This window comes from Macrotis lagotis, chromosome 1 (assembly GCF_037893015.1).
Source record: "Macrotis lagotis isolate mMagLag1 chromosome 1, bilby.v1.9.chrom.fasta, whole genome shotgun sequence".
In the NCBI taxonomy this organism is placed as follows: domain Eukaryota; kingdom Metazoa; phylum Chordata; class Mammalia; order Peramelemorphia; family Peramelidae; genus Macrotis; species Macrotis lagotis.
In genome coordinates this window covers 219,021,044-219,047,224 of record NC_133658.1, presented here as the reverse complement: position 1 = coordinate 219,047,224, position 26,181 = coordinate 219,021,044, and the positions used below count along the sequence as shown (strand labels likewise).

The 26,181-nt window shown below is 37.1% G+C and overlaps 1 protein-coding gene across 1 annotated transcript in view; it reads left to right on the top strand.

The window, feature by feature from the left end:
- The window catches only part of CAPN13 (calpain 13), a 117,359-nt gene that overhangs the window by 37,487 nt on the left and 53,691 nt on the right, over positions 1-26,181 (top strand). Inside the window, exons 4-7 of the mRNA XM_074235031.1 lie at positions 1,577-1,695; positions 12,650-12,792; positions 15,985-16,156; positions 18,496-18,564. Coding sequence (XP_074091132.1) covers positions 1,577-1,695; positions 12,650-12,792; positions 15,985-16,156; positions 18,496-18,564 — 503 coding nt within the window. The remainder of the gene's footprint in view (positions 1-1,576; positions 1,696-12,649; positions 12,793-15,984; positions 16,157-18,495; positions 18,565-26,181) is intronic.

The following is a 26,181-nucleotide window of genomic DNA, read 5'->3' as shown; positions in this document are numbered from 1 at the left end:
CCAAAACACATGATAGTAAATGTAAAAAACCTCTTTGCTATTTTTACCACTAATCATTGAATCTCTTTTTCACATAACTTCTGATACTTAAAAGATATGCTCTTCTTCAGTCTTCTCTCCTCTTAAATAGACATCTTCAATTTTCTCAACTTATTTTCATGGAATCTTTACCACCCTAATTGCCTTCCTCTTAATATTTACCAGCATATCAATATTCATCATAATTGAGACATCTAGACTGAGCACAAAATTTCAGATATACTCTGATCAGGGTAGAGTTCAATGTGACTATATTTTTGAATATATCAAATATAAGACTATCTTTCACTTGACTATGCATATTTGTTACAAGAATTTCCTTTTTATTTTTTTTTCAGACAGGAGTTATCAAAAGGAAGAGAAAATAGGTTTTGTTCATTAAAAATTAATTTTTAAAAAGTTTTTGGAAGAAGTTCACACACTAGTAGTTCCTTTATAGTGCCAAAATCCTAGATCATTTGCATAGCTAGATGTTAAGAAAAATTTGTAAACTGGGGATTTAGGCCATGTAGGAACAAAAGACATCAATAAAAATGTATTAAAAGAAAAATTGATCTTTAGGAAAAACAGACCCAGGAAAAGAACCAAATGAGAAGTCCTATAGAAAGTGAAGTGTCAGGGAAGCTAGTGCCCATGGAATTAAAGCAGTTTTGTGAAGTAAGGATCAGTGTCACAAAATACCAACCTTAAGAACTTTCCACTAACAGAAGAGAATATTTCTTTATATTTTATATGGATATGAAATTCACAAAAGAGTAGGCACTTAAATTTATTGATTGACTATTTGACTGACACCACCAAAGGTTCATCTGCCTTTTAAGATAATGCAGCAAATTGAGGTTCTTTGGGCATGACAAATATGTCTACTATCTGGAAATGATTTGACCCTCTGACCCCTTTTGGAGGAATCTTCTCAACCATCAGCCCCTTGTCTGTTTCTCCTAGATATAAACAATAAAAATATATTCCAAAATTCATCAGAGAATCATCTCAATCAGAGAAAAAATATAGTATTATGTGTTGAGAGAGTCAGTGTGGTGTAAGAGTAGTCCACTAGGAGAGCACTGAATTTGCAGTCAAAACACCTCAGTATCAATTCTGGTCCTGCTATGTACAAACTATGTAGATGTGGAAAGCTCAATCAACCTTCTGAACCTCCATTTCCTTTTATTTAAACTGAGAGAATTGGATGAAATAATCTCTAAAGTCCTTCCTAATTTTAATTCCTATAATTGTGAGAGAAAGAAAATGAAAAATTTGTGGTGCAGAGTTCCTATGACATAGCATTGCTTCATTTGGATCAGATTGAGAAAAGACTTGCTGGTAAATGGAACTGTTCAGGAAAGGAATGGGGTCTTTAAGAAATGATGAAGTCTTCATCATCTCTGGGAGTTCTCTGAGAGAAGTTGAATGACCATTTCTTGGGGATGTTATCAAGGGAATTCTTGGAAGAATTCAAGTTGGAGTTGCTGACTTCTGAGCACTTCTAACCTTTGGGATTATATTGTGCAAGTAATTTTTCTTTATCTTTTGACAGGTGACTGCTGGTTTCTAGCAGCACTGGGCTCTTTGACCAACAAACTGGAACTTCTGGCAAAGATTGTGCCAACAAACCAAAACTTCACACAAGGATATGCCGGGATTTTCCATTTCAAGGTATATACATATTTTTTTTCTTTTCTTACAGGAAGGTCATTGAAAAATACTAGGAGTTTAATAGTATCCATAATATGGCATGGCTGACAGCTAGGTGACAGTGGATTGAGAGTTTAACTTGGGCATCAGGAAGACCTAAGTTTGGAATCCTACCACTATCCCTTTCAATCTTTAGAAGGTAATAGGTGTTCTTTCTTTGAAGTTCTTTAGACAAAGACTGGATGGACAAATCTTGATGAATCTATGTCAGGTATGTAGTAGTCAGTTACTCAGCTAGGATTTATTAAGCATTTTACCTTACAAGTCAAGTATTAAGGACACAAGGATAGGACCTAGGATGAAGTAGACTAGATAACTTCATGGGTTCCTTCTAATTCTGAAATACAATGGTCCTGTGAAGAAATTTCCCCCTCTCTGAGATTCAGTTTCCTTATTTGTGAAATGGGTATTTAGATTGGAGCATCTTTCATGTCCCTAAGGGAACAATCTCATGATCCATATCCATGGGAAGCACACTATCCTGGCACATTGAAAGTACTTAAAAACTACTTACTAGCTTGTTGAGTTATTTGTATCTTAGTGTCTAGTACATAGTGGGCACTAAAAATGTTGATTGATTATTAAGGGTGAAGAGTTCATTAGAACTTTGGTGGAAGGGATCTTGATGTCTTACCTCTGAATGTTAAAGATGAAATATCTAAGACCTTTTATAGAAGATAATATTTCTGCAAGATCACACAGCTAGGTAGTAGAAGAGTTAGGGTTTGAATTCAAGCCTCCTGACTATGATTTAGAGAGAGAGGGTTCACTGCACAATGTACTTCCCTTCAAACCATACAGTCTCCTAGGATGCATGATAACATCTTTGTTATTTCCTATGACCTTACAGTCATAGTAGTAATGTTACTTTTCTTGCTGTCCAACCCAGTCCCCATTTGGAGCCCTCTTCTCCAGATAGATTACTTACTTTTAGAAAAGTGCCTCAGACACGTCTTGGAGCTAGAATGATGCCACACTACATCGCTTTACTAATCACTGTGAAAACATCTTCTTTATGCTGTCTGTGCTGATGTCCTTACCTCTCCTTCTGTGTTCTCAGAGAGGTTCCTCAGTTTGATCTGAAGGGAGAACATCTGTGACCTCCAGTCGTCCAGATAGTCCTATTGAGGGTTCCACTTCATTTATAAATAGATGACTGCTAATAACTCTCCATTCCCCATCAATTTTCTTTGTTCGCATGCCCTCGCACTTAATGCATCTGAGCCCATTCACCCTGGGACTCAGATCATCAAATCTAACTAAGAGACAAACTAGAGCAACTTGTTCAATTTACAAATGAAAAAACTGAGGTCTGGAATGAGGAAAGTGACTTGCCCAGTATCACCCAGAGAATTCACATTAGAGGTGGATTTTGAACCCAGGTTCTCTAAATTCTCTTTCCATGATACCAGACCCAAAGTCTGAAGGATAAAGCACTTGGCCTGAAGTCAGAGAAACACAGTTCAAATTTCATTTTTGCAAGAAACTGTAAACAAAGAGCATGTCTATCAATTGGGAAATGATATAATGGAATGTCACCACATGTAAGATAGGATAAAGAGATATTCTAAGAAAAAAAAGGAAAGATTTGTATTAAATGATGCAGAATGAGGCAAAAAGAAATAGATGCTAGAGTGGTTTGTCATTTCTTTTTCCAGGCCATTTTATAGATGAAGAGAAGTTGCTAGGTGGTTCAGTGGAAAAAGTACTCACCTTGGAGTCAGAAGGATAGGAATTCAAATCTGGTCTCAGATACTTTGTACTTACTATCTGTGTGACCTTGGGCAAGTCATTTAACCCTGATTGCCTCACATCTAGGACCATCTTCAGTTGTTTCTCTTTGTTAAGAAAACTCTTTAGGTAATGGAATGGGATGAGATAATATATCCAGAAATTATGCATAGAAGTCAAATAAAATTAATACAAGCTTTGTTATTTTATTTTATGTGACCTTAGACAAGTCATTTCTACTCACTGGATTTCAGCTTTCTCATCTGTGGCCTAAAGATATTTGGCCAGGTGATCTAAAAGATCCCTTTAAGCTCATATATGCTATGTAATCCTAAATGAGCAAATGAATGTGAAATCATTTTATATCTATACTATCATGATCAAAACAACAATAATAGTTAACTATTACATAGTGCTTACTATAGGCCAGACAGTGCTAAGCAATTTTCAATTATTATTTCATTTGATCTTCACAAAACTCTATGAAAGAGTTTTATTATTATCCCCATTTTATAGATGAAGAAATTAGGTGAGGGCAGAACCAAGATGGCAGAGTGAAGACAGGAGATCCCAGAACCTCTCCCTCAAACCACTCCAAATGCCTTTCAATAATGACTCTAATCAAATTCTAGAGTGACAGAACCTACAGAAAGACTGAGCGAAACAATTTTTCCAGCCCAAGACAACTTGGAAGATCCATGGGAAGAGTCTGTAACACCAGGGTTAGAAAGGGTCTCAGGAGAATACCGGAGCAAACTGATTTAAGCCATCCTGAAACAGTCCATGGGGCACCTGGGTCCCTGGGGGCACCTGTGTCTGTGGCAGCACCAGACCTCTCAGTCCACGGATTGCAAAGGACAACTTGGAGGGTCAGTGAGAAAACCTGCCCTACAGAGCATGGAGCTCAGTCCAGCACAGGCAGCCACAGCCACAGAAACAATGAGCAGGCCTGGGAGCCACCTGGCAGGGAACCACCTGTAGCAACTGCTTCCAAAGTATACAGGTCACTGATGGAACAGTAAGGGGGTTTGGGGAGAATACAGCAGTCTCTCTGCTATCCCTGGGGAAGGACTCTGTTACATTCTTAACCCTTTTTTTTACCTTCATGTATCTCTTGAGCCTCCTGTTTGATGTCCAATTTAGCTCAGGTCTTTTCATCAGGAAATATTGGAAGTCTCCCAGTTCATTAAATGTCCATCTTTTTCCCCTGGAAGAGAAGGTTCAACTTTACCAAATAGTGGATTCTTGACTGCATTACAAGCTCCCTTGCTCTTCAGAATATCTGATTCCAGGCCCTTCAATCCCTTAATGTTGATGTGGTCAAGTCCTGCATAATCCTTACTGTGGCTCTTTAGTATTGAAATTTTTTTCTTTCTGGCTGCTTGCAGGATTTTTCTTTGATCTGATAGTTCTGGAATTTGGCTACAACATCCCTTGGGGTTTTCATTTTAGGATCTCTTTCCAGAGGGGATCAATGTATTCTTTCAATAATTATTTTGTCCTCTAATTCCATGATATGAGGGCAATTTTCCATCACTAAATCCTGTAATATTAAGTCCAGGCTTTTTTCTCTTCAGTGTTTTTTTTTGGGGGGGGGTTAGTTTTTTTTTGCAAGGCAAATGGGGTTAAGTGGCTTGCCCAAGGTCACACAGCTAGGTAATTATTATTAAGTGTCTGAGGCTGGATTTGAACTCAGGTACTCCTGACTTCAGGGCCTGTGCTCTATCCACTGCACCACCTAGCTGTCCTGCTCTTCAGTGTTTTTAAGAAGGCCTACAATTCTCAGTTTGTCCCTTCTTGATCTATTCTCGAGGTCAGTGATTTTGCTGATGAGGTATTTTACATTTTCTTCTAATTTTTTGATCTTTTGGTTTTGTTTAACACAATCTTTTTGTCTCATGAAGTCATTAGTTTCCACTGATTCCATTCTTTTTTTTAGAGAAGAATTTTCTTCATTTACCTTTTGCAACTCCTTTTCCAGTTGGTCAATTCTATTTTTGAAGGAGTTTTTCATTTGCCCAAGTATAGTTTTGAGAGAATCATTTTGTATTTGTCCAATTGTATTTTCAAAGGATTTGTTTTCTTATTGCAAGGTGTCAATTTTCTGTTGAGTTTCTTTTCCCAATTTTTCCAATTGATTTTCTTTAGATTTTTCGAGGCAAATGGGGTTAAGTGGCTTGCCCAAAGCCACACAGCTAGGCAATTATTAAGTGTCTGGGGCCAGATTTGTACTCAGGTACTCCTGGCTCCAAGGCCAGTGCTCTATCCACTGTGCCACCTAGCCTCCCCTTAATTGATTTTTAAACTTCTTCCTGATTTCTTCAAGGAAGTCTTTCTGGGCTGGAGTTCAATTCGTATTCTCAGAAGTGCTAGATCTCCCTGAGTTAGAATCTATTTCTTCTAAATATTTCTCCATGAGTCCCCTTTCCTCTGGCCTTTCTTCATATTTCTAGGATCTTGTCTTGAGGGTGGGGGGCCAGCTCTCAGAGGTTTGCTTTTGAAGATCCTAGAGGCTTTGTTCACTTGGCTTAGTAATTTCAGGAGCCAGCCACTAGGGGGTGCTGGTCACTTTCTCAGGGTCTGAGTTGACCTTGAATTATGTGCTAAATCCTGGGGGAGGGAGTTAATCTCTTTCCATTGAGTGAATTCTGTTGCCTACACCTTAGCCTGAGGGGGTCATGGGTTGTTTATTATTTGTTCTGGGAAAAGGGCTCTGCTGAAAGTTTGGAGCTCAGTCCACAGCCCAGCTGATTATCTCCAGGCATGCTCTGAAACTCTCTGTGCTGAAACTCACCCTCTGGTAGCTCCTCTTCCCCAGCCAAAGACTGCAGCTAAAATTTGATCTCGCCAAAGTCTCTACCACTGAGGCTGGCCCCCTGGCGTCCCCCAGCTGCTGTCCCCATGTTGACATTTTGCTCTTGTCTCCAGGTTCACTCATGGTCCCCTGAGACAGACCTTCTTGGTCAGTGTTCTTCTCCTAGTTTCTCTTTCTCCGTTTTGTCTATCAAATTTCTGTTAAGAGGTTTCTTTCATGTTGTTTTTGAGGGGAAAGAGGAGCACTTAACACAGTGTCTGTCTTTTCTCTGCCATCTTGGCCAGAAGTCAGGACTTTGACACATTGCCTATGCTCAGATCCAGGCTGCAGTCTCAGGAAAAAAAAGCTTTGCTGCCATAACAGAGCAGGGATCCACCTCACAATCCTGGAGCTGAGGGACATGTTTGTGGTCATCCACAGGCCAGAACACAGACTAGGAGAGCAATCAGAGCCTCTCATAAGACCTTGAAGGAATTGAGAACTTGCAAATCCCTGGGGGGACATTCCTGAAAACAGATGCAAAAACCCTCAAAATCTTGGGAAAATACATTCTCCACCCTGGAAATACAGCTCCACATTAACAAAGAGTTAAAAATCAAGACATAGACTGGGGAAATGAGCAAACAACAAAAGAAAAAAGAAATTTGACCATAGGCAATGACTTTGGCTCCCTGGAGGATCAAAATACACACTCAGAAGATAAGAAAGACAAAGTTTCTATTTCCAAAGTCTCCAAGAAAAAAATGAATTGGTCTCAGGCTATGGAAGAGCTCAAAAATTTTTTTTTCTGAAAATCAAGTAAGAGAGATAGAGGGAAAATTGGAAAGAGGAATGAGAGCAATGTAGGAAAATCATGAAAATCAAATCAGCAGCTTGGTGAAGGAGATTCAAAAAAATATTGAAGAAAACAACATCTGAAAAACCAGTTTGGGTCAAATGGAAAAAAAAAATCCAAAAGGTCAATAAGGTGAAGAATGCCTTAAAAAGCAGAATTGGCTTGATGGAAAAGGAGACACAAATGCTCTCTGAAGAAAATAAGTCCTTAAAATGTAGAATGGAGCTAAGGGAAGCTGATGACTCTGTGAGAAATCAAGAAATAATAAAACTAAACCAAAAGAATGAAAACTTAGGAGAAAATGTGAAATATCTCATTGGAAAAACTGACCTGGAAAACAATTATAGAAGAGATGTTTATTAAATTTATTGGGCTGCCTGGAAGTTATGACTAAAAAAAAGCTTAGACTTCAGTTTTAAGAAATTCTTCACAAAAATTGTCATGATATCCTAGAAGCAAAAGGTAAAATAGAAATTGAGGGAATCCGCTGATCACCTCCTGAAAGAGATCCCAAAATAAAATCTCCCAGGAATATTATAGGAAAATTCCAGAATTCTCATGTCAAAGAGAAAATATTATAAGCAGCCAGAAAGAAAAATTCAAATATCATGAAGCTACAATCAGGATTAGACAGGATTTAGCAACATCTACATTAAGGGCTCGTAGGCTTGGAATATACTTTTTCAGGGGAAAAGATGGACTTTCAATGAAATAAGGTACTTTCAAACTTTCCTGTTGAAATGACCAGGGCTGAACAGAAAATTTGATCTTCAAAAACAGGACTCTGGTGCAGCATAAAGAGGGGACAGGAAGGGTAAATTAAGATGGATTTAATAATATTGAACTGCTTACATTCCTGCAAGGGAAGATAATACTGATAACTCCTATGAATCTTCTCATTTTTAGAACAGTTAGGAGGAATATATAAAAATGGAATTAATGGTCAAAAAAGGAATGTACTGGGAGAAAGGAAAAGGAGAGGTAGAATGGGCTAAGTTATTTCACATAAAAGAGGTGAGGAAAGCTTTTGCAATGGGGTGAAAGGGGGAATGAGGGGGAATGAGTGAACTGATCAGAAATGGTTCAGAGAGGAAATAACATATATACAATTAGATATAGAAATCTATCATACACTCAAAGTGAAAAGGGAGAGGAAAGGGATGGGAGAAAGGGGATTGGGGGGATATAGGTGATAGAAGAGAGAGGAGATCATGGGAGAGGGTAGTCAGATACAACATACTTTTAAGGAGGAACAGAGTGAAGGGAGTGAGAAAAATAGAATAAATGGGATGGGGAGGAATAGGATGGAGGGAAATACAACTAACAATTGCAAGGATGGGGGAAAAAATTGAAACAATTTCTTTGATGGATTTATGATAAAGAATGTGATCCATCCCAAAGACACAGCTGATGGTATCTGAATACAGACAAAAGCACACCTTTTTCCTTTATTTTTTCTCTTTTACTTTATTTTACTTGAAGTTTCTCTATTTTTGTGGGGGGTGAGATAATGTTTATGTTTACAACAAGACTGTTGAATAATAAGGGGAGGCTAGGTGGCACCCATCGCCTTGCAAAAACCTAAAAAAAAAAAAAAAAAAAAAAAAAGATTCCAGGGAAAGGCTCCCAAAGGGGCAGCTAGGTAGCACAGTGGACAAAGCACAGGCCTTGGAGTCAGGAGTATCTGGGTTCAAATCCGACCTCAGACACTTAATAATTACCTAGCTGTGTGGCCTTGGGCAAGCTGCTTAACCCCATTGCCTTGAAAAATCTAAAAAAAAAAAAAAAAGATTTGAATAATCTGAAAAAAATAAATGAAAATAGAGATTGGGTGATTTGTCTATTATCACATAGCTGATAAGTGTCTGAAGGCAGATTTGAACTCAAGTCTTCTTTCCTCATTACAGGCTGGACACTCTATCTACTATATCATATTGCTGTTCCTAACCACTCACTTTTTTATATTACTTTAAAGTATATATGAGTAGTAATGTCAATAATAGTTAACATTTGTCTAGACTTTAAGGTTTGTAAAATGCTTTATTTATATTATCTCCTTTGATCCTTCTAAGTAAAGTGCTATTATTATTACTACTCTGTTTTTCAGAAGAGAAAACAGAATAAAAGAGGTTAAATGATTTGCCAAGAATCACAACTAGAAAGGATCTGAAGCAGAATTCAAACTCAAGTCCTCTTGATTCTAAATCATGTACTTACTTTATACATTAGCCCAATCTAATTGTCCTAAAACTTCTTCCTCACTCCAATTAATAGTCTGTTCTTATTTCCTGAGATCTATGATATTCTTTCAAGGCTCAGCTCAAACACCATTTTTTAAAGGAACGGCTTTGACTATGAGGAAAACTTGAAAGCAACAACATTTATCCTCTTCTTTTCCCTTTTCCCTTTTCCCTTTCCATTTCTGAATTTCATACAGTTGCTAAGTATGGTCACAATTCCCAACCTCCTGACACCTTTCTGTTCTCATTGAGTAGCCCAATTTGCTTGACTTTCCTTTGGTCCACTGTTCTACTCTGACTTTCCTCCAATGAAGCTTCAATGAAATACTAGTGGTGTATGGCATCTTAAACTTGTTTATTTGTGACTCTGTAACCAAGGGATAAAGGGTTCTTAGTCATATGATGTGTCTTTTTCTCTTATTTAGGAACTGGTATTAGTTAGTTAGTAAACACCCACTATATCTCAGAGTCTACAAATTGCAAGGTAAACTAAATTTTAAAAAAAGACAACATCCTGCCCTGAAGGAACTTACAATCAAATAGGGGAAGACAACACACAAAAGGAAACTGAAAAGAGTTGGGAGTGAGGGTCTGGAAGGGAAGGGAAGGTACTTGGCCCAGACATAATTGAGAAATGTTGGTGTCCCAACCTAGGTATGGGAAAAACTTATATGACTTATAAAATCAAACCCAAAATATTCGCTCTTTCAACTCAGCCCTTAAGTAAAAAAAGAAACTAAAAAAAAATCACCTAACATAGCACTGTTTTCTTTAATTCTGTATATTCCACTATTCGCTGACTTTCTCCATTGCAATCCCCTGTGGCAAATAATAAACAGATGTGAATCACATCATTTGTGACCAGTATGGAACAAAATAGGTTATTAAAACAGTTTAAAGAAATACAAAAATCTTGTAGAATATGCCCACCAGCTGCAAGCAAAGGAAAGGAAAAGAGGAGTTAAATCTTTGCTGTTCTTTCAGTAGCTTTTGGACATTCCCGCTATATACATTAGAGGTGGGGTTTTCTCCGTTAATAAGAAGAGGCTCTGACATTAGGAACCAAGTCTGTAATAGATTTTGGTCTTTGAATGCTCAACACAAAATGCATATGGGATTTTTCTTTCTCCCTCCTCACTGCCATTATGATGACTCTGTACTCTCCAAAACTGAAGCTCTGAATTTTGTCCTCAGTTCAGAGATCTGGGTTCTCCCTCCTGTATGTGTATTTTAGGGTTAAGGGGGAGAATTGGACTGGAAATTCACACTGTTCCTGAATTATGATTTTCAGAAGTTCACTAGAACTGATGGATCCCAGAAGGGACTTCAGAGAAAATCTGAATATTGAAGTTACAATATATATGTACATGTCTCCTTGAAGAAAAGAACTGTTTGCCTCCTTCCTTTATATTCCTGGTGGCTAACATAACAACTGGCACAGGGTGAAAACTTAATAAATGCAAATTAAAAGAGCATGGAAAATTTTACATAGATTTTTCAGATCTGTGGATGAGGGGAAAAATTATGACCAAACAAGAGATAAAAAGGATTATAGGAAGTATAATGGATACTTTTGATTGTATAAGATTTTTTTAAAAGTTTTACACAAACAAATTTGGAGGAAACCAAGAAATTGGAAAAGATTTTTTTCCAGTGAGTTTCTCTGATAAAGGCCTCATTTCTCCATTATATAGGGAACTGATTTTATGAAAATATGAACCAACTAATAAATAGTTAAAAGATATGAGCAGGAAGTTTTTTAGAAGAAATCAAAGCTATCTATAGTCATATAAAAATGTTCTAAATTATGAATGGCTAAAAATTCAAATTAAAACAGTTCTGAGGGACTACCTCACACCTATTAGATTAGCCAAGATAACCAAAAGGAAAATGATAAGTACTGGAAGGGATGTGGAAAAGTAGGGACACTAATCCACCATTAGTAGAGTTGTGAACAGATCTATTCATTCTAGAGAACAATTTGGATCTATGCCAAGAAAGTGGCTCTAAAATTTTCATACTCTTTGATCCAGCAATACCACTGCTAATATCCCAAAGAGATCAAAGAAAGAGGGAAAGACCTATGTGTACAAAGATATTTATATGTTATTTTTTGTGGTGGTTAAAGAATTGGAAATTGGGGGAATGTCCATCAATTGGAGAATGACCGAGCAAGTTGTGGCATACAAGTGTGATGGATTATTATTGTGCTATGAGAAATGAGGAAGGAGGTGACTTCAGAAAAACTTGAGAGTCTCTATGAATTGATGGAAAGTGAGATGAGCATAACCAGAAGATTATAACACAGTGGTAGCAATATTATAATAATGATCAACTGTGAAAGACTTGTCTCCTCCACTAGATACAATGATCCAATATGATTCTGAAAGATTCTTGATGAAATTTGTTATTTACCTCCAGAGAGAGAACTGATGAACTCTGGGGCAGAAATTGAAATATATATTTTTTTACTTTGTTTTGCTTGCTTTTTAAAAAATTGCAACCTGGTTAATATGGAAATACATTGTATGTATAATTGATATAATATTGCTTCCCTTCTCAATGGATGGAGAAGGGGTTAGAGAAAGGAAAAGAATTAAGAACAAAAAAAACCTTTTTAAAGAATGTTAAAAACAAATAATTTGGAACCTAAAAAAGGGGGGGGGGGCTAGGTGGTGCAGTGGATAAAGCACCGGCCCGGGAGTCAGGAGTACCTGGGTTCAAATCCAATCTCAGACACTTAATAATTATCTAGCTGTGTGGCTTTGGGCAAGCCACTTAACCCTGTTTGCCTTGGGGAAAAAACCTAAAATAAAAAAAGCAAATAATTTGGGTGGGGAAGAATGGAAGTCATAAAAAAACAGCCAATAGACCAGATTTGACCTACAGGTAAGCCATTCTTAGTTCATTGGCATACTAAAACAAACTGCTGGTGGAAGTATATTGACCTGGGCTTGGAGAGGTGGCAGGACCTGGCCAAAGTCATACACAGCTAGCAAACAATGTTGAAATAGCAGTAGTTGTTGTAGTAGTAGTAGTAGTACTGAAACTGCCATAGTGATGATAGTAGTGGTGCTGGTGGCAAAGGGGGTAGTTGTGGTAGTAGTAGTGGTGGTAGTAGTAGTGGTGATAGTAGTGGGAGCAGTGGTAGAGTAATGGTGGTAGTGGTGGAAGTGGTAACTAACATTTACACAGTGCTTACAGTGTACCATTGTACTAAAGGCTTTACAATTCTCTTATTAACAGTATATAGTGGGATCATGCTGATTGTGAATTTGCTCTTTTCTCTTTCAGTTTTGGCAATGTGGACAGTGGGTGGATGTGGTGGTGGACGACCGACTCCCAGTGAAATCAATCAATAGAAGTTACCTGTTTGTCTATCCTCGTGGAGGGACCAATGAATTTTGGCCCTGTCTGCTTGAGAAGGCTTATGCCAAGTAAGAACTTCCTGGACCTTCCAGTCCTCCCCTTCTCTATATTTTCTTGGACCATTTGGAATATGCCAGACCTCATTAATCCTTAAGCAAATCTGTAGTTGCTAGGACACTTTAGGGAAGGGCAGGCAGGCATCAGGCATTGAAAAGGGTGTGTTTTCTGGCTTTGTGTTAGCTACAGATGACCTGAGGCATCAGAGGGACTGAGTTTCCTTGCCCACTAGTTCATGTAATGATTTTTCTATCTTTAAAATTCACTTATTACCCTATTTTTCCATAGTCACAGAGCTAATAAGTGTCAAAGTCAGTACATGTAGCCAATACTTCTTATCTCCAGATCTAGCACTTTAACCTTCTGCCACATTGTATAATATCACAATATTGAGCTGGTAAGAGACTTCTTTATCAGACCCCAAACTCACTTGTGAGGCTCTGAAATGACTTTTTAATTATTTGTTTGCTTATTATTTCAAACATCCAGTTGTTTATTTGTTCATTTATTTGCTTATTTATTCAGTGATGAGGGATCTCTTTTTCTCATTCTAAACTGGAAATGCAGTGACTACTAATGAATCAACCCTGCTTGATCCAAATGGAAACTTTGAACCATTCTGTTTCCAACTTAAACTTCTTTTCTTAGGGAACTTGATGATCCACTTCCACTCCCAATTCCATCTCCATTCCTTCCTAGGAGGATGAAACTGAGGTTGTACCTGAGTGACTAGGAAGATGGTGGTATTCTAAGTAGTAATAAAGAATCTAGGTAAAAGGAGGATTTTGGTGGATAATGAGTTCTATTTTGGACATATTGAGTTTGAAATGTCTATAAGATACCCATTTCAAGATGTCCAAAAGGCAATTGGTAAAAATGAAAATATAGTTCAAAGAAACATGGATAAATGAATAAAAAGACAGACAGATAGATAGATAGATAGATAGATAGATAGATCTATAAATTGTCTTCATAACAATTATAATTGAATCCATGGGATCTGATGAGACCGCCAAATGAAATACTATAGTTAGAGAAGTGGAGTCAGGTCATAATTTCGGGTGAGTTCAAAAATTAGTGAACTTAGCTGAATATCCATCTGAGAAAAGTTCATCAGATAAATACAAGGAAAAGGTGGACAGAATAGTGTCACAAAAACCTAGAGAGGAGAAGGTATTAAAGAGATGATGACCAACCATGCCAAGGCTTCAGAAAGCTCAGTTAATCTAATCCTGTCTTTTATGGATATGGAAACTGAGATCCAAAGAGATGAAATTGTTGGCCCAAAATTTCACAACAAATTCATTTAGGTTCTGCTCCCTGCTCTCATGCCTTCTACAGCATTGTTCTTGACCAATTCTTCTACCTTTCTGGCTATTCCTGCTCAAACTCCTTTGTTCTATAATCATCCTTCTCTTTCCTACTAAATATGGATACCCTCCCAAAGATCTGTCTTGAGTCTTTTCTTTCTATACTCTATCCCCTGATTTCATCAGTGATCATGCTAAAGTAGGTGATTTCCAAATTAACATTTACAGCCTCCTGAACTGCCTGCTAGACATCTCCCCCAAGACATCCCAAATACATCTCAAACCCAACTTTTCTAAAACAGAGTTCAAAGTAGTTTCCTTAAGCCCTGTCCTCTTCCAAATATTTCTAATGTTTTTTCGAGGGGAATGGTATCTTTCTTATAATCACTTGGATAGATAGATGAATAGATAGATAGATCTATAAATTATGGAATTTGGAATGATCTTTTCTTTCCATAAGCCTTCATATCCCATCATTGGCCAAGTGTTGCTGATTTAACCTGCACAACAGATCACATCCATCTCCTTACCTGTATTCACACAATCTCCAACCCTCCCCCCTCACATCTTCATCACCTCTTGCCTGATATATTTAAATATAGCCCCTCTCCAATCTGTTTTCCACACAAATTAGGCAGAGAAATGGCACAGGAGTTTGAATTTGATCTCAAACACTTGATGCTTACTAACTGTATGACTTTGGGCCAGTCATTTAACCCCGATTGCCTCACCTCTAGGGGGCCATCTCCAATCATCCTAATCCATATCTGACCACTGGACCCCAATGGCTCTGGAGGAGAAAGCAAGGCTGGTTACTCAGCACAGCACCCGTTCACTCAAATTCGATTCATGTGCTTGTCATGGCATCACCTCCCTGATGTCATGATCTTCTTCAAGAGCAAAGGACATCATCATCATCATCATCATCATCATTCACACAAATTATCAAATTGATATTCCCCCAAAATTTATCTAACTATATTATTCCCCTACTCAAAAATCTGTAATGATTTCCTATTATTTCTAAGGTAACATGTAGCCAAGTATTTATAGTTCTCCACAAACTGGCTCTCATTTACTTTGCCAATGTATGTTATATTTCATGCTCTCTACTTCCAAGTTCACATGACCTTCTGAGTAAACATGTTATTCTTTTTCCTACTTCTGTGTCTTTGTAAAGGTAATCCCCTATGTCTGGAATGAACTTCTTTCTTATTTCCTTGGTTTAAAAATATTTATGTGTATATATATATATATATATATATATATATATATATATATATATATATATATATATATATGTATGTGTGTGTGTATTCAGCTTCCTTGAAAGTTTATCTCCTACAAGATACTCCTATACACCAATTGTTAGTAAGTCGTCTTTTCCTTTTGAAATTTGCTTTGCATACTCCAATCTGTGTTCGTATCACCTAGTAGAATATAAATTTAATCCTGCACACAATAAATATTCAATAAGAATTTGTTAATTTGAATTTATAGAATTTAAATCTTCATAGCATGATAATTTGTGAGCTTTACTTAATAACACATAGGACAAGTATTTGCTTGAAGAATAACATTTTTTTTGACTCAGACTTGCTATTTCATAGGTATAGGAACGTAAGGAAACTTCTCCCTACCAATATAGATCACTGTTTTCCCTGTAAATTGTAGCCTTAGAAAGTTGACTTGAAGTTAAATATTTTGCCCAGGGTCATAATCCCGTGTCAGAAATTGAAATAGAATCTAGGTCTTCCTGACTCTGAGTCCAGTTTTCTATTAACTATGCTATGCTTCCTCTCAGAGAAATAATGTTAATAATAGTCAATTCATTAAATTTCTTTTCTGAATTATGAGTACCTGATGAGGCTAATTCCGATTTCCCATTGACAGATTCCATGGCTCCTACTCCCAGTTGCATTATGGCATCATGGCCGACTCACTGGTGGAATTGACAGGATGGATGGTCACAAAAATCAATCTTAAAGAAGTCTCTCCCAATCTGTTCCACAATTTGAAAGTGGCTGAGCAATCTGGTTCACTAATAACATGTGGGATTGCACACGTGAGTACCAGTTGAGGCTGTGCCATATTATCCAACTGTTATACTGAGTTCTGTTGACCTGACTTGCTAAAAATCAAAGTACTAGACTGTAAAAGGCTTTTATTTTTCCCTCACACCTTCATAGTATGACATAATGAAATGAATACTGATTTTTTAAGTCATAGAACCTAAGTTCAAACCTGACCTCTGCCCCTTAACTACTTTAAAAACTCTGGACACTGTTCATCTATAAAATGGGACAGTGGGCTTAGATGACCTTGGACCTTCTTTCCAGCCCTAGTTCTATTATCCTACTAACCAGATTCCCCCAAGGCAATCTCAGATCCAGTCCAAAAAAATAATGATGACAACCCTCTAACTGGTGCCATAGTTATAGTTGTTTGTCACTTCAGTCATTGCCACTACACAGTATTGGCAGCTAATTTATTAATGCATTGCTCTTAACATATTAAGGCTACCCATCAAATGAAATAAAAGATATTACCTTGGCATTCAAAGTCCTTTATTCTCTGGCCACACACTAGATTTGTAGCCTTATCTCCCACTCCTTCTCCTTATGCCCTCTAAGTTCCAGCCAGACTGGACTACTCTTTGAGGGATCATCTGGAGTTCAGAGAATGGACCTAGAATTTTTACTCAAAAACTCAGTTTCATCAGTTCCCCAGAGACCAAGCTGTGGGGAAGTACTTTTGCTAATCAGATTCAACAAGATTCTTAATGATAAACTAGATTGTCAATTTATTAATCTATAGTATCTATAGTGATAGAATCAGCACCTATTGTCTACATAGGTCACTTACTCTGAGTAGATAAGATAATTGCTTTATGAGAATAAGATTTGAGGAAAGAGACATAAATGTTCTTCAGGGAAAACTGCAATCAAGTTAGAATAACTGAATGAATTATTCTTACCTACCCTAAGAATATTTCTGTGTAGGGAATTAGTTTAGGTTGTCCATGCATTTTTCTCAGATCACTGGTTCTTAAACTTTTTGGTCTGAGGACCCCTTGACACTCTTAAAAATTATTGAGGACCATACCAAAGAGTTTTCATTTACATGGATTATACCATATTACAATTTTAAATTTCATAGTATTATTATGAAAATAATTTTGCTCTCATTGATCCTTAGAAATATCCAACAGTCCCAATTACACTTTGAGAATGGCTAGGACAATGCTTGAAATGCAATGATCCTATGAGGAAATGAGGCAATATTTAATTTGAAGGAAGCAAACTCAGCAGGAACATTAGTTATTTTCAAAGTACTTAAAAGAAGAGGGATTAAATACAAACTGTTTAATCCTAAAGCACATAACTAGATGCAATGGGCAGAACTTGCAAGATATAAATTTAGGCTGAATGTCAGGGGGAAAATCTCCCAAAAAATTAGAAGTAATGGGATACCCTCAGGTTGGAAGTCTGCAAGAGAAAATTGAATGACCATTTACTAGGTAGGATGTGGTGGTGGGTTTTTCCCCCAGTATGGGTTGGATTAGATGCCCTCTGAACTATCTCTGTGTTGTGAAATTCTGTGATTTATTGAATCTTGTCTAATGCTTGCCTACTTCTGCTTTTACTCACACTATATCATGTTTCTATAAAGTTTTCTCTTCCTTCCTCTAACCCCTTTCAATAGTAACTAGTAAGACTAGAATCTGGGTGGCCCTGTTTATATCCTCACCATGTCCTGAAGCACAGCTCAGATGCCACATCCTCCACAAAGCCTTTCCTACTCTACCCCTCATTTGTCCAGAGATTATCTCTCCCTTTTCTAGACTAACATAGCATTTTGTGCTTCTCTTTTATACCTATTTGCATTATATAATGTTTATTTATGCTGGGTGTGGTGATGTATGCCTGTAATCCCTGCTCCCATGAAGGCTGAAAATGAGAGATCTCTTAAACACAGTTGTTCTGAGCCACAGTGGCTAAACCACTCAGGTTACATCAGAATGGTCCAAATCAGAAAACAAGCAGGTTGAAGTTCTTGTATTCATTAATAATGGATTTCAACCTGTCACTGCATTTTCAGCTTGGAGAGACAGGGATATCTAATCACCATTGTATCATCTTTATCATTATCATCATCATCATCATCATCATCATCATCATTTTGTATATATTTTTTAAAATTTTCCTTTAATTTAAAAAAGAGGTTCCAAGAATATGCACAGTTCTGTTCAGTTCTATTGTTAATCAAAGAAAATTATTCTTCCAACAAATATACAAATGCTTAAACTCCACTAAGACTTTTGAGACATTGTCCTTATTTTTGTTACTGTATACCAAATCAGTTCTAAGAGTAACTCCTTTGTCTTACTTTTTTCTCTCAAAGGCTTCAAACAACTTAGACAATTTGGGCCTAGTGAATAATCATGCCTATACAGTTACAGGAAGTGCAGAGGTAAGAGATGTCTCTTTTCTTCTCCTTCTGGTAGTTGAATTAACCAAGGTTTAGGGAGGGGAGTTGTCCTCACAAATGCCATGGGGCACACTAGAAAACAGGCTCAGAAAACAAAAATTATCGTAGGAGTCTGGAAGAAGAACGGGTTTCAAAGACTACCTCTGGCTTGTTTTTATAATGCTTTCCTTCTCCAGGCCTCAATTTCTTAATATTCTGGCTAGCCAGTGTCTTTTATATTTATCAAGCAATTAACAATCAATCCTCAAGCATTATTACTGATTTTATATGTCTCAGGCACTGTGCTGAACCCTAGGATCACAGACAAAATGGAAAGAATGTTTACTTTCTAGAAGCTTCCATCCTAACGGAGGATATATATGTATATATATGTATATGCATAATAGGCAACAGATTAACAACTAAATAGAAGAGGGGCATCTACATGGTGCAGTGGATAGAGCACTGGCCCTGGAGTCAAGAGAACCTGAGTTCAAATCCAGCCTCAGACACTTGATAATTACCTAGCTGTGTGACCTTGGGCAAGCCGCTTAACCCCACAGCCTTTCAAAAAAACCTAACTATAAATAATTCTTGAGGATTGGTCGGGGTAAGAAGAATGAAGAAGCAGCCCATGCAGCTAGAGATGCTTGAAATGAGCTTTAAAGAAAGTCAAGGATTCTTCCAGAGTAGTTTTAAGAAGTCAAATACCTTCCATCCCTGGCCCTGACTATCAAATTGGAGAAAAAAAATGCATACAATTTGGCCATTTTGACATGTCACTTATCAACATTAAGCCCAATTGCCACCTGAATAATGAAAGATGCTACTACTTCCTAGAGGAGAGAACAAAGCCAATACTTAAATACTCTCTCCCAGGACCTTGATATGGACATTAAAATAAATCCATTAGCTATATGTCACTTACTTTCACCATGTCCCTTCTTGAAGGGGCTACCATCTTGGGAAACCAAAAGCCTATATTGCTTGCAAAGGAAAGAAAATAGAGCCTATCTATTTTTCTTAGGGGCAAGGGGAGACACTGCCTTAAAGTACAGGGTAAAATATTCCTTTCCAGCTTAAAAAGTTAGAAAGTCACAGAGACCCCATGTAGAGATAAGAATATTTTCAACACAACATAAATAAGTATTTGAGGATGATTTCATTAAGAACTCAGAAAACCATAGATTAGTCAAACTTTAAGTTATAAATCTTAAAGATTATTTGGGTCCATTATTTCTTTTTTATAAATGAGGAAACTATGTTTAAAAGGTTCCCAAAATCTCATAGCTAATTAGTGGCAGATTTATAACTAGAAAACAGGTTTCTTAGCTTTCAATCAATAAATATTTATTAAGTATGTGCCAAGGTAGCTTGGTGGTATAGTGAATAGAGTACTGGGCCTGAAGTCAGGAAGGTTCATTTTCCTGAGTTCAAATTCAGCCTCAGATACTAGCTGTGAGAACCTGGGCAAGGGCAGCTAGGGGGCACAGTGGATAGAGCACCAGCCCTGGAGTCAGGAGTACCTGAGTTCAAATCCAGCCTCAGACACTTAATAATTATCTAGCTGTGTGGCCTTGGGCAAGTCACTTAACCCCATTGCCTTGCAAAAACCAAAAAAAAGAGAGAGAGAAAGAGAGAACCAGGGTAAGTCACTTAGCCCTGTTTGCTTCATATCCTCACCTATAGAAGAAGCTGGAGAACTGGCAAACCATTCCGGTGTCTTTGCCAAGAAAACTCTAAATGGGGTCTTAAAGTGTTGCTCATGACTGATATGACTCAACAATAACAACAACCATTCTAAGGGCTGAAGATTCAAAAAAAGACAAAAGTTAGTTCCTGCCCTCAAGGAGCGAACAGTCTAATGTAGGTCTTTCCACTATACTAAGTGACATCTCACTATGTTCTCTACCTCACAGGCTGACCTTTTCCATTGTGTTGAACTGATAAAAACATTTTCTTGGCCCTGAAAATAGTTTCCTAATGCTCAGGTGAATTAAAATATGGTACAATCGGGGCAGCTAGGTGGCACAGTGGATAGAACACCGGCTCTGGAGTCAGGAGTACCTGAGTTCAAATCTGGCCTCAGACACTTAATAATTACCTAACTGTGTGGCCTTGGGCAAGCCACTTAACCCCTATTACCTTGCAAAAACTAAAAAAAAAAAGTATAGTACAATCAGCAGGGTTTAGAATTAGAGAGACCTAGATAGAAATTCCATTTCTAACTCTTATTACCCCTGTGTCTTTGGGCAAATCATTTCATCTCTTTGGACCTCAATTCCTTCATCTGTAAAAATTAAAGGAGTAGGGGGCAGCTATATAGCACAGTGGACAGAGAACTGGCCCTGGAGTCAGGAGGACCTGAGTTCATATCTGGCCTCAGACACTTAATAATTGCCTAGGTTTGTGACTTTCAGTGAGCCACTTAATCCCATTGCCTTAAATAAATAAAAACTTTAAAAAAAAATTTAAAAATGAAAGGATTGGACCAGTTAACTGCCTTAACAAACCATAGACTTTGAATAATCCAATTCTCTCTGACAAAGAATATCACCACAGAAAGCTTAAAAAAGTCTAACAACTTCTAAGAACCCCAGAACAATCCCCCTGAGAAGCTGAGGCCCTAACTCTTGAGTAGGTCTAATGTTTTAAAAAAAAAGGCCCTAACCAATACATTCAAGAATTATGCTCTCTCAGAAATGTTTTTTGTCTGTTCGTTCCCCAGTCCTTCTTACCTTCTCCACAATTCCTGAATAGAATGATAAATGAAATTGACTTTCTTTCTTATTCACCAACCATAGAAACACACTGACTTGGAACAAACAGGTAACTGGAAGGTTCATTTAGTGTTTTCATACTAATTCTAATCATTGGTTTTTCTTCCTCCCAGTGCCCAGGCCATTCCTTAGCAGTAAGTTATATTCTGAGGAAATCTGGTTAGTATTTCACTAGAATTCATGTAGGTCTTTCCACTATACCACTCAGATATATATATATATATAATTATGGTTTCTAACTCACAGGTTTACCTTTTCCAATATATTGAATCAATAAGAAATACATCTTCTTATCCCTTTTTTATTCAAAATAATTTAAATTATAAATTTGGTATCAACAAAAGAAATTCAATGAATAAATAAAAAATCTGAAGTATACATAAAATCATAAGCTCTCTTATTTATTTTACTTTATTTTTAAGAACTATGTTAATTTTATATATACCTTTATATTTATGTTGCATCCATGTAATTTTTAACAGAGATGTAAAGGTATATGATATCAACATCAACTATAATCCTTTCATTCAGAAATTAAGTCAGTGTAAGATACTACACAGAGATCAAAAGAGTCCAGAAATAGTCAGAAAACATTTGATAAATCAAATGAGATAATACTTTTAAAGTATAAAACATACAGTAGGAATTTAATAGATGTTTGTTCCCAATGGATGCCAAAGACAATGCTAGGTTAATGGTATAAACTTGCCTACAAAGTCTTAAAAAGAATGATAGATGATTCTAAATAGCATTGCCCAAATAATGCAGAGAAAATCAATGGCAAGTAAAACCAGTCCAAATGTAGCACAAGTCCTAAGAATACTCTTCCAGCTTCCACTCTCACTGACCTCTCTCAGACTTGTTTCTAGAGGATATGATTCTTTTTATTGAGAACTTTGATTGATTTGATTGATTTATTAATTGATTGAATAAAGATATTTTCATCTGATAAAAGTATCAGGGCTAGAGTATGCTTATTAGTCACTTTAAGTGGGGCATAGTGGTAGGGTGGAGGTGACTAATTGACTCAATGATTCTTGCCTTTCCATAAAGAAATCTTGTCAAAAAATATCTATACTAATCTAAGTCATCCCAAAGACATTTAGGAATAAAATTGAGAAGAGGATTACAAGTAAGAAAAAGGGAAAAAATTTAGCAAAATTTATACAACATGTTTTTGGCTTTCAGCTCATGATGGTAAATGTGCTACTTCCTTTGGTAATCCCAAAGCTTGGTTAAACCAATACTTGTAGCCACCCTGCAACATCTAGGCTACTCAAATTTTACCTTAATGAAATTAAGTCATGCTTTTACGGTATACTGGTTGTGAAGTTGATGCCACATCATGTCTGACCTTAAAAATTAGTCCACTGAGTTTGTATCCCAAAAAGACTGGTGAAGACATTGTCAAGGCAACTAGTGATTGGCATGGCTAAGGATCACAGTGAAACTTATGATTCAGAACAGACTGGCCCAGATTAAGATTGTGTCTTCTGCTTCAGCCTTGGATCATCAAAGCTCTAATGAAAACTCCTAGGGATAGAAAGAAGAAAAATATTAACCAAGTGGAAATATAATTTTTGATGAGATTATCAACATTGTTTGCCAGATGAGGCATTAATCCTTGGCAAGAGAACTCTCTAGAACCATTAAAGAGATACTTGGAACAGCCTGGTCTGCAGGCTGAAAAATTAATGGCAGTTATCCTCATGATATTTTTGATAATATCAATAGTTGGGCTATGAAATGCCCAGCAAGTTAAAAGCTGCAAAGAAGACTATTGCAATAAATTAACATTTACTTACCAATAACTTTCTAAAGCAGCTAGCATCTGGATATTAATTAACATCAACTAGTTTTGATAAAGGAATTTTCCTGAGGAGGTATAACTGGTTAGAAATACAATCACACCCTACAAACTGGAGGCACATTTTCTCCTCTACATTTGGTCCTTAGGGACCTTAAAATAGTTGCAACAATACATTGATCCCAACCTAAAGTTGGGGCAACATCCTGACTCAGCAGCTCCTTTCTACCTTCATAGGATCCTCACCAAGTTTGCTTCTCCCTTATGATAAAGAGTGTCCAAGCATTTCCCCTTCTTCATTCTTCCAGCTCATCTTCTGTCTCTTTGGATTTCACCCTCATTCTTTAGCTGCCTTATTATCTTAGAAGATCTCTCTGCCCTCTCATCATCCTCTTATTGGTGAATTCCTCCTAGAAGTACCCAACACAGCCATCCCCTCCTCTTTTCCCAACTCTATTCTTTTCTTTTAGATTTTTTTTTTCAAGGCAATGGGGTTAAGTGGCTTGCCCAAGGCCACACAGCTAGGTAAATATTAAGTGTCTGAGATCAGATTTGAACCCAGGTATTCCTGACTCCAAGGCTGGTGCTCTATCCACTGTACCACCTAGCCACCCCCCAACTCTATTCTTAACTGTCTAAACTTTGTCTTATAAGCCCCATGTGGATATAAATTTCTCCAATCTTTTAAGCTGCCTATTATGTATTGTCTTCTTTCATTAGAATGTAAGTTCCTTAGGCACTTTTTGCTTATATTTGTTATTTCTCAGTGTGCACAATGCCTGTTATTAGTAATACTTAATAAATATCTTGACTTGCTGATATGTCAGCATGGCATGGCCAATGATTAATTAATCCCTTGCTCAAATGGGTTGGCTCATTACTGATGTGGGTCCAGTAGGTTGCTCTCCCAGACTGTGGCTCATTCTCTTCATTGAACTCAACTCTGACTTCCATTTGTGGCATTTGGTGGCACAGCAAATAGGATGCCAGACCTGGCATCAAGAAGACTCAACTTTCTTAGTTCAAATCTAGCCTCAGATTCTAGTTATGACTTAGAACAAGTCACTTAGCCCTATTTGCCTCAGTTTCCTTATCTGTAAAGTGAGCTAGAGAAGGCAATCACATAAGATAATAGAGTGATAATATATTTAATTTATCTTTGCCAAGAAAACCCCAAAATGGGATCATGAGGAGACCTGAACCAACTCAATAGCCTAACTCCCATTGGTCCTGAAACCTGATTATTAGTTGTGATTTTTTTAAATTTTTATTAAAGATATTATTTGAGTTTTACAATTTTCTCCCAATCTTCCTTCCCTCCCCCCCACCCCCACCCCACAGATAGCAATCTGTCAGTCTTTACTTTGTTTCCATGTTGTACCTTGATCCAAATTGGCTGTGATGAGAGAGAAATCATATCCTTAAAGATAACAGAATTCTCAGAGGTAACAAGATCAGACAATAAGATATCTGGGGTTTTTTTTCCAAATTAAAGGGAATAGTCCTTGTACTTTGTTCAAACTCTACAGCTCCTTATCTGGATACAGATGGTACTCTCCTTTGCAGACAGCCCAAAATTGTTCCCAATTGCTACACTGATGGAATGAGCAAGTCCTTCAAGGTTGAACATCACTCCCATGTTGCTGTTAGGGTGCACAGTGTTTTTCTGGTTCTGCTCATCTCACTGAGCATCAGTTCATGCAAATCCCTCCAGGTTACCCTGAAATCCCGTCCCTCCTGGTTTCTAATAGAACAATAGTGTTCCATGACATACATATACCACAGTTTGCTAAGCCATTCCCCAATTGAAGAACATTTACTGGATTTCCAACTCTTTGCTACCACAAACAGGGCTGCTATAAATATTTTTGTACAAGTAATGTTTTTACCCTTTTTCATCATCTCTTCAGGGTATAGACCCAGTAGTGGTATTGCTGGGTCAAAGGGTATGCACATTTTTGTTGCCCTTTGGGCATAGTTCCAAATAGCTCTCCAGAAGGGTTGGATGAGTTCACAGCTCCACCAACAGTATAATAGTGTCCCAGATTTCCCACATCCCTTCCCACAATGATCATTATCCTTCCTGATCATACTGGCCAATCTGAGAGGTGTGAGGTGGTACCTCAGAGAAGCTTTAATTTGCATTTCTCTAATAATTAATCATTTAGAGCATTTTTTCATATGGCTATGGATGGCTTTGATCTCTTCATCTGTAAATTGCCTTTGCATATCCTTTTACCATTTGTCAATTGGGGAATGGCTTTTTGTTTTAAAAATATGACTCAGTTCTCTGTATATTTTAGAAATGAGTCCTTTGTCAGAATCATTAGTTGTAAAGATTGTTTCCCAATTTACTACTTTTCTTTTGATCTTGATTACATTGGTTTTATCTGTGCAAAAGCTTTTTAATTTAATGTAATCGAAATCATCTAATTGGTTTTTAGTGATTTTCTCCAACTCTTCCTTAGTCATAAACTCTTCCCCTTTCCATAGATCTGACAGGTAGACTAGTCCTTGATCTTCTAATTTGCTTATAGTATTGTTTTTTATGTCTATGTCCTGTAACCATTTGGATCTTATCTTGGTACAGGGTATGAGGTGTTGGTCTAATCTAAGTTTCTTCCATACTAACTTCCAATTATCCCAGCAGTTTTTATCAAAGAGGGAGTTTTTATCCCAATGGCCTGACTCTTTGGGTTTATCAAAGAGCAGGTTACTATAATCCTTTCCTGCTTTTACACCTAGTCTATTCCACTGGTCCACCACTCTATTTCTTAGCCAATACCAAAAAGTTTTGATGACTGATGCTTTATAATATAATTTTAGATCAGGTAGTGCTAAGCCACCTTCGTTTGCAATTTTTTTTCATTAAGCTCCTGGCAATTCTTGACTTTTTATTTCTCCATATGAATTTACTTACAATTTTTTCTAACTCATTAAAGTAATTTTTTTGGATTTTGATTGGTAGGGCACTAAACAGATAGTTTAGTTTTGGTAGAACTGTCATTTTTATTATATTAGCTCTACCTATCC